The 8,972-nt window shown below is 41.2% G+C and overlaps 1 protein-coding gene across 5 annotated transcripts; it reads right to left on the bottom strand.

Moving 5' to 3' along the window:
- Positions 1 to 314: 314 nt before the first annotated feature.
- LOC106614017 (BCL2/adenovirus E1B 19 kDa protein-interacting protein 3) lies at positions 315 to 8,365 on the bottom strand. 5 transcript variants are annotated; one of them, XM_045687577.1, is made up of 7 exons: positions 7,875 to 8,352; positions 6,587 to 6,781; positions 6,310 to 6,544; positions 5,897 to 5,972; positions 5,507 to 5,613; positions 5,106 to 5,255; positions 315 to 1,861 (listed from the first exon to the last, which is right to left on the bottom strand). In XM_045687577.1, the coding sequence occupies exons 1-7, from the start codon at positions 7,915 to 7,917 to the stop codon at positions 1,813 to 1,815; spliced, it is 855 nt and encodes a 284-aa protein (XP_045543533.1). In that variant the 5' UTR covers positions 7,918 to 8,352; the 3' UTR covers positions 315 to 1,812. The 5 variants fall into 5 exon arrangements, 4 of the variants coding, with proteins under 4 accessions (XP_045543533.1, XP_045543530.1, XP_045543536.1 ...); XM_045687574.1 differs by having other exon boundaries at positions 6,310 to 6,607; positions 6,650 to 6,781; XR_006756927.1 differs by having other exon boundaries at positions 5,106 to 5,290; positions 6,310 to 6,781; positions 7,875 to 8,365.
- Positions 8,366 to 8,972: the final 607 nt, after the last annotated feature.

Here is an 8,972-nt window from a genome sequence, read left to right as displayed (position 1 = left end):
TGTGATGCTCTTTAAATCAGGAACTAGTCGGGGTGAATTACAGTCTTCTGTTGAATGACCATGTTCCTTGTTTTATAATGCTAACACTGTGGAAATGTATTCATCTGTTTGGTTATTTGTGATAGGAGTTTACTTGTTGGCATGGTAAGGGTACACGTTTGAAATATCCATTTGGTATGAAAGACCCATTGTTGTACAAATCGTTGGTGAGAATACACTGCTGGAAAAAGGCAATTTTAGGAAAATGTATTGACTGACATTTTGGATAATTGCGTTTTCCTTGTATTGTTTACAGAAACGAGCACAGAGATGGATATTTTTATAATGGAACCATTTTATTTTTCAGATACAGTTCCAACTGTTCATACAAAACAGTTTTCAAATTCACATATACACTTGACATGGTGACCAGCTCTACAAGACATGCAGAAACAGATTGGTAATGCCTTTTCAAGGCATAACTCGGAAGCCTCTGTTACTCTCTTCATTCTTAGAACAAAAATACTGAAGCATTCTGGATACTGAGATTTAGTACTTAATTCGAGTGAAGTAAATCAAAATAAAGATTTCTAAATTCCCTCATAATTACAAGTGTGAAAGTCTATATTTTCCCCTAAAATATTTGATATGGAGATGTGTGGTCTTATGCAGTAGTGGTAGAAAAGCTGTTTAGTGTATTTTAAATGGTTATGTAGACAATTAACATGCCACCAACCATAAAACACGTTTGGTTTACATAGTGCCACATCTAATGTACACAATGTACAATTCTAACCATACACATGCATACTCAGTGAATGGGACACATTGTTGTCACTGAAAACAACCCTGAGTGAAAAATAATACCAATCAAACGGAAAGGTGCCGACAGAACCAAAAACCTTACGCTCTTTCCTGTTTGACCTAATCTGGGATCTAATGGAAGATACTCCATACATTGATTCTCCAATACTTCCTCAAACACATGCAAGGTTTATCTATTTCAAACCTTTTTAATTTTGGCTGAAATCTTGTTTTATTATTAAGGCCTCATGACCCATGAGAAGAATCCGGGTCAGAAATAACATTTTGGTTGAATGGCTTGATCCCTTTTTCCCCAACCAAGGACATTCTGATAAAACAATCAAGCAACAGCCCCCTTAAATACAACTTCCAGCTTACCTTGTCTAACCCATTCCCTTTTCTTCCCCATACATATCTCAATGCTGAGAAATTCACAGTGCTTTTCTGTATCATCACCTTTTTAACTGATATCATTATCTCAAAAGTCTTCTACTACAAAAATGTCTCAACTCAGAGCAAGATAAAATGGCTTGAAAATGACTGACAGTGAACGCTAGCTAGCTAGCTGATAACGATGGCTCTTAAACGTTGATCATAAGATGGCCCCCTACCCAGTGAGATGGAGGAGGGACACTGGGCTCTACTTTCCAGTGGAGCAGGGGTTTTTAAAAGCAGCTCTGGGAACTAAGGGAAAAGCCAACAGTATTCACAGGGGTACAATACAGATACAGGCAGGGTGGACTGCTCACCGCCAGGGGAAAACAAAAAGGATGTGTGTCCCAAATGGAACCCTATTCTCTATATAGTGCACCACTTTTGATCAGAGTCCTATGGGAACTGGTCAAAAGTAGTGCACTATGTAGGGAATAGGGTGCCATTTTGAGCCATCTATTCAGTGGAGTTGGGGTACACATGACAGATGTTGCCTATCTGTATCTAATAAGCGCCACTTCAACCCTAGCAGCAGTGGAAGATAATAACGGTGTTGGTGCCAAAAACCATGTCGTTTCAGTCCAGCGGAGTGTCCTTTTAGAAGGTACTGGTCACTGAGGTAGTTAGACGTCTCCCAATGTACACCCTGAGGACAGAGGGGAAAGAACATCAAATACTACTATAGTTTTCTACATACGTTGTCAGCTTTATTTTGTGCAACTTGGTAAACATGCTTTTTTTTCTCTTTTTTTTCACTTATTTCTTCAAAATCAGCAAGGCATTCTTCAGATGTTTCACTCTACAGTCCCCAGTGTATTTTATTTTATTTACTAGGATCGCCCAATGAGCTGCTGCTGAGGCAGGGTCTACTCTTCCTGGGGTCCAAACAGGAAACAACACAAACACACAGCACTACATTACAATGTAGTCATTTAGCAGACGTTCCCATCCAGAGAGACCCACAGCTAGCGCACTCATCTCAAGATAGCCAGGTGACACAACCAGGCATCACAGTCGTATCCCCAACCATGTATCACAGTCGAATCCCAACCACATACAGTTGAAGTCGGAAGTTTACATACACCTTAGCCAAATACATTTAAACTCTGTTTTTCTCAATTCCTGACATTTATTCCTAGTAAAAATGTCCTGTTTTAGGTCAGTTAGGATCACCACTTTATATTAAGAATGTGAAATGTCAGAATAATAGAGAATTATTTATTTCAGCTTTTATTTCTTTCATCACATTCCCAGTGGGTCAGAAATTTACATACACTCAATTAGTATTTGGTAGTGTCATGACATTGCCCTCTTTGGGTACAGCGAGCACCATCCCCCTCTCCCTCTCTATACTCCTTACACCAGGCTCTGTTAGACAGGTCATAAATTCCTGGAGGAGATCCTCTCCTCATGGCCAGAGTATAAGAGATGGTGAGTTTTCATAGAGAGAACAAAGGAATTTCTTCCACCTCACAGAACTTGACAACCGAACAATATTCATGTTCTGGAGAATGTATAAAAGATCGGTGAAGAATCCAGCTACGAACTGGTCCGTTTGGTACAATTTTGTGAAACTCATGAGAGACAATACAGCCACATTACCATAACCCTGTTTATACAAGAATCTCAGTTATGAGGCTTACATCTAATTGTTCTATAAAATGAATGAGTAAAGATGAAACTATTTGTGAAATTATGTAATGTAATTTTAGACTGTTTAATGAAGGAAACTCCAATTCCCTTTGGAGTTTGACTAAATCAGAGGCCCGCCCATAAGCACAGACATTGAGCTGGCATCATGGGACCGGCCCTTTCTGCTCCTCCAAATAAAACCCCACCTTGGGAATTTATCTTCAGACCAGCTTAACTCGATAACCACGAGAGGGCTAAGGTTGCAAACCATGCATTTCTCTTGTTGAATTCTTAACCATACCACGTGGATAAACTCTTAGACTATCGATACCAACAGAATAAGAACAAATCTTTGATACTAATTACTAGTCTGCAGCTAGGAATTATGTACCCGTGAATGCGAGGACCAACAACTGCCGAAAGATCTAGTCTATAACGACATAGCTGAATGTTACTCTGAACTACCCATTCTAACCACGGCAGAGAGAGAGAGCGGGCGGACAAACTCTCCAACAGAAAAACTTTCAACAGAGATCAGGACGACACACTGAGCTTAAATATATATATTGATTGCAATTATTCCAGAATGAGTGAGTGTTTATTTGCAAAGGATTAGCATTTCAATTATTATAATTATCAACTTTGTGGTGTCTTATCTCCGTCAACCCCCACTTCCCTATTGTCCACCAAGCCGCAATGTCGGTTTAGCCCACTGGGGCACATTCCCCTATCATTTCCTTGTAACCATATCTTCTGTTTGTTATGCATTTCTGTGATTTACTTAGTAAATAAATGATTTAAGACAATTGATGTATGGATGACTCATAGTGAAGACTGGGTTCGTGCAGATAACCAACAATTTACGACGTTTGGAATGAGACTAACGTGAGGTAAAGAATAATTCATTAATTCAAAGACTAATTGACCAGATATTAAAATATCAAAAACTTATATTAGGAAAATTATAACTTCATAATCTAAATATTTTCCCTGGTGCCCCGACTTCCTAGTTAATTACAGTTACATCATTAATTAGTTTAATCGCGTAATAATAATTAGTTATTTGATAAAAATAAGTCTTCAGTTTTAATGATGCCAAAGACACGACAGTAGCATTGCCTTTAAATTGTTTAACTTGGGTCAAACATTTTGGGTAGCCTTCCACAAGCTTCCCACAATACACCAGAGCTGGTGTAACAGTCAGGTTTGTAGGCCTCCTTTCTCACACATGCTTTTTCAGTTCTGCCCACACATTTTCTATAGGATTGAGGTCAGGGCTTTCTGATGGCCACTCCAATACCTTGACTTTGTTGTCTGATAAAGGAATTTATAAGTTTAAAGTATTCCACCCTGAAATCATATAATTGTATGAAACATGTTGGTGTCATAATTTAATAATGTGTGTGACTAGACCATTGTGTTACTATTTCGCAATATGAGCTGGGTAGAGTTGAAACATTCAAGGCCAACGGAACTGTCGACTTGTGATAACTCAAACAAAACAACAGGAAAGAGGGCCCTTCCAAGGCCCCTCTAATCTAGGGAGGAGAGGAATGGCGAGAAACTGCCAAGGATGGTAGAAAAGTGATAAAACTTGTGTGTGTGTGTAAGTAGGTGGGGGTGGGAGTTATAAAATGACTGAGTTGGCATTTTTTACTTTACGTTCTCCGAATAAAGAACAACCTTTTGCAGAAATCTGGGACTTTTCCTAATTCTTATTAACCTCTTGACGTTACCCTACAATAGAGGGGGGGCCACAGCGCATTTCGGAAAAAATTCGTGCCCATTTTCAACGGCCTACTAATCAGACTCAGAAGCTAGGATATGCATATAATTAATACCTGTGGATAGAAAACACCCTAAAGTTTCTAAAACTGTTTGAATGGTGTCTGCGAGTATAACAGAACTCATATGCCAGTCAAAACCCCGAGACCGATTGAACCAGGAAGTGGAATTCTGAATTGTGGACTCAACTTCACGTCGTTGTCTATTATTCACACCGTGAGATATCGTTCATTGAGCACTTCCTATTGCTTCCACAAGATGTCGCCAGTCTTTACAACTTTACAACTTTACTGATCGTCAAACTATATTTGTGTTACTATAATCTCTCTACAGAGTGCAGATTATATCCCATACAAACACACAAGAGAATATAAAACTCTTAACTATTTCATGTTCTGCTCTTTTACCCTTACAAATAATACATTCTTCATAATTAGCTTTATTTTCTAAATGTTTTTCGAATCATAACTCACCCCAGGCCGATGGCCAGTACGTGGGATATGAGCAGAGAAGGAAGGAAAAGTTTGAGGAACTCTGCAGAGAAGATCCCTCCGTTCTTCATGACGCTGGTGTTTCTGATGCTGAGAGGGTTGGTACGTTTAGGATGCTTCAGAACAAACTCCCTGCATCCAAAAGACGAGAGCACATTACAATGTCCCTGGAAGTGGTTTGGGTAGAAAGGAATATCAAATTCTGTTCTATTCTATTTAAGTCTATAATAGCGTTGAATTGAATAGAATTTGTATTCAATTCAGTGATATTCTATTGTTTTCTATTCCAAACTGGGCTGAGCAGAACTTAATTGAAAACACATGTAATAGATATGAGCGGTCTGTCTGGGATACTGAGGGGAATATATCGAGGGGGTACTAACTTGCGTTGAATGTTCTCAGGTCTACTGGACCAGTCCCAGATCCAATCTGCATTCTTCTTCATCAGGTTCTCCACTTCACGTCTCCGTTCTAGATAGTCTTCTTCAGACTGGAACAGAATATTAAAAAAAATACTTTATTTGTTCATTTGTTACAACGGGGAAACTGGTCTTCTGCTCTGCTCTCAACCTCTGAGTGGAAAAACTACGAATGTAAAACAATATATTGCAGAATTTGAAATATTAGGTTATAACTTTTTTTGTTTGTTTTATTACCCTTGAAACCACCGTGCTGTGCCTCACCAACTACTTTAAGATTAGTGCCCCACACAGAGTTTAATAGAATGATATTATATTGAATCTCTATGGTGTCCCTGGATAAGGGCTCCAAACCTGTGAGCTGTTCTTCTCTCCTGAGCTGTGCACTTCTGAACCCCGACGGAGCAAAGGAGTCTGGGGCCTCGGAGGACTGAGTCGGGGGGGGGGGTGACACACAGCGGAAGAGAGAGACTACATAAGTATTGGGGAAGAGCCCTCTTGACAGATCTCTTGTGTTTTCATCATGACAAGCTTCATCTATTAAATCTGATCTGGAATGTAAGAGGCACTCGTACAGATGACGGATAGGATGTCAGAGGTCACTATAGTACCTACTGTATTATAACTCCAGTGCATGACAGTGTCTCTTATCTCTTTGTCCTTTGTGTTCAGATAGCTAATAGTATAAAACTATTCCAAAATGATTTTGTCCTGATTGGTCATGTGATGGTCTATATGGTATGTGATTGGTGAGTAGAGAGAGACACCTGTCACAGGGCACACTGCCCCTGGAGCTGCTTCTTCCTGACTCGTGCTGGGCGTCTAACAACATCTTCTCCAAGTCCACCCCTCCCTGGACTGAGGCAGACGCAGACCCTGACCCAGGAATCAGGTCACCTCCCTGGGTAGAGGCAGAGAGAGACCCAGGCAGGACCGACGCAGAGGTAGACACAGCCATCATGTCTCCACCATGGACTGAGGCAGAGGCACCTGGCCCAGAGCCTGGTAGCTCAGTGGCAGAGCCTGGTAGCTCAATGGCAGAGCCTGGTAGCTCAGTGGCAGAGCCTGGTAGCTCAATGGCAGAGCCTGGTAGCTCAGTGGCAGAGCCTGGTAGCTCAGTGGCAGAGCCTGGTAGCTCAGTGTTAGAGCCTGACACCTGCTCTTCCTCCACACCAGCAGCCCCATGTGCTGGTGAGCCAACACTGTTGCCATTGTTAAAGTGCAGCTCCACCCAGGAACCTTAAAGAAGAAAAATAAACATGACAAAATGGTGCAGAACATTGAGACCTGGTTCATAATAGGCCAGTCATAAAGCATGTATTAACATCCTTCATGTACAGTGGGAGTGGTTGAGGAGGTGTGTTTAGCCTAGATAGCATGGCACAGTCAACCATTGCTAAATGTGTTGTTCTTTAAATAGCACCTGCCCAGTGCCCACGTCAGTCTGTGCCCCCTTATTGCTCAATGGTCCCTGTTCTCTGCCCACATTTTCCTTCCTGTGTGTATCCAATAGGAAAGCGACGTGTTCAGCCCCCCCTCCACTTTATAGGCTGGCTATCCAATAGGAAAGCGACGTGTTCAGCCCCCCCCCTCCACTTAACAGGCTGGCTATCCAATAGGATACACCATGACAGCGCAACACAAGGGGTGGAACAGTGGCAATGGTACCCACAGGACAAACAGAATAATATTAGTCTGAGGAGAGATTAAATAGCGTTAATACAGGCTGGCTATCCAATAGGAAAGCGATGTGTTCAGCGATGTGTTCAGCCCCTCCCTTTTATTACATAATGGAGAAGCACACAACAGGTGGATGGGCAGAAGAATCTGGTTTGTTGTGTTCCTTATCATAGCTGCATTGAACAACGCCAAAAAATAGCATCATTACAGCATTGAGAATACGCAATTCAGAACACTGCGCTAAGATCAATATCGAGTTTACATCATCCATTAGCTAGCTGACAATGTTATTATAGGCATGCCCTATAGCCTAACGTTACCTATCCTACTGTCTGATCTGTCTAATGTAGGACAGCCAGGCAACACGAGGAATGTTTACATGGTCGTGGAATACGGACTTTCGTCAAAGGTCGACGACCACTGCTGAAGAAACATTGTTGTGATACAATGTAGCAAACAAATCATATGTGTTGAATTGTGTCTCCTCGGCGCAACACTGTTAAACCATAATAACATGATGTAGAATGACGTAGGCTACATATCTCAGGAAGACGATACAGCATGGCATCCTGAATATACTGCGATCTTACTGTCCGTTGTATTCACATTATGCAACATGCCATTATAGACTATGAGACAGCAATTAACTTACCCTGCAAATTTTCCTCGATGACTCTTCGTTTGTCTTCCGTCATGTTGGTAAATAAGGGACGCAATGCGTATTTGATTGACTCCCCTTTGCGTCGCGATCGTTCGAATCAAACGCCCTAAATATTTTGAATAATCCTGTAATTACAAATCCGAAAATGGACAATATTATTCTGATGCCTCTGAATTGGGAGAAAGGTTTAGATCGAGTGCAGACCATTCAGAAAAGCTCTAGGCTACCAGAACAACAACAACAAGCATGTGACTAAACTTGGCCAGCTATGTGGCCTACACGGGTTTGCTCCATGAATATCAAATCCGGTCCCTTATCACTGATGTATTCATTAATCGAATTCGGTTGCAAAACGTTTCGTCTGTTGCGAAACGTTTTGTAAAGGAAACAGTTTCAAAGAAATCGAGAGTTTCTATTGGACAAATTCAGGTAGATCCCTCCCCGTTCGTTCCGTTTGCTCTGTGCATTTGCTTCCGTTTGGTTCCTAGAGTAAACGGTAAACGGTTTCTATTGCAAAACGTTGCCAGACGAAACGTTTTACTGTGTGAAGCAAGTCTCTGGGCTGTTGACCTAAATGAACGCTTCATGTGATTGGTCCAGAAAGTACTAGACGCGGTAGAGCTACATGTATACAAACAAGAGCGTGTTTATTTAGGCCTAAATAGCCTGATGTGATTGCTGTTATTATATCATAATACCGGTATGCATGAGCTTTCTAGCAAACATGCGGTATGTCTGGCAACACTGGCAGGTGTTTCTTCCATCCATAAAGTTAGCCTGCAATACATGTAAGAACAGCCTTCACCTGTTGACCGTTTCCAGACCATCCAAGACTATTGGAGTGATGAATGCATTGACAGTGTTTTTGTATGTATGTATGTGTCTAAAACACATTTCCAGTACTTTGTCCTCAGGGTAGCCTATGGCTTCTACATATACCATGACAGCTCTTACAGAGTCCACAACAGCTCTCACAAGCTAACGTCTACTTAAAGTTTACTACTTCTGGTGTCCATATAGAGTTGTGAATTCAGTCATGCATTTGTGAGAAATATCACATCCAGCTAATCAGACTGAGCTGAGAATGTG

The sequence above is a fragment of the Salmo salar genome, chromosome ssa01 (assembly GCF_905237065.1).
Source record: "Salmo salar chromosome ssa01, Ssal_v3.1, whole genome shotgun sequence".
Taxonomy (NCBI): Eukaryota; Metazoa; Chordata; class Actinopteri; order Salmoniformes; family Salmonidae; genus Salmo; species Salmo salar.
The sequence above is the reverse complement of the archived record's forward strand: the minus strand, read 5'-3'. Positions and strand labels throughout refer to the sequence as shown.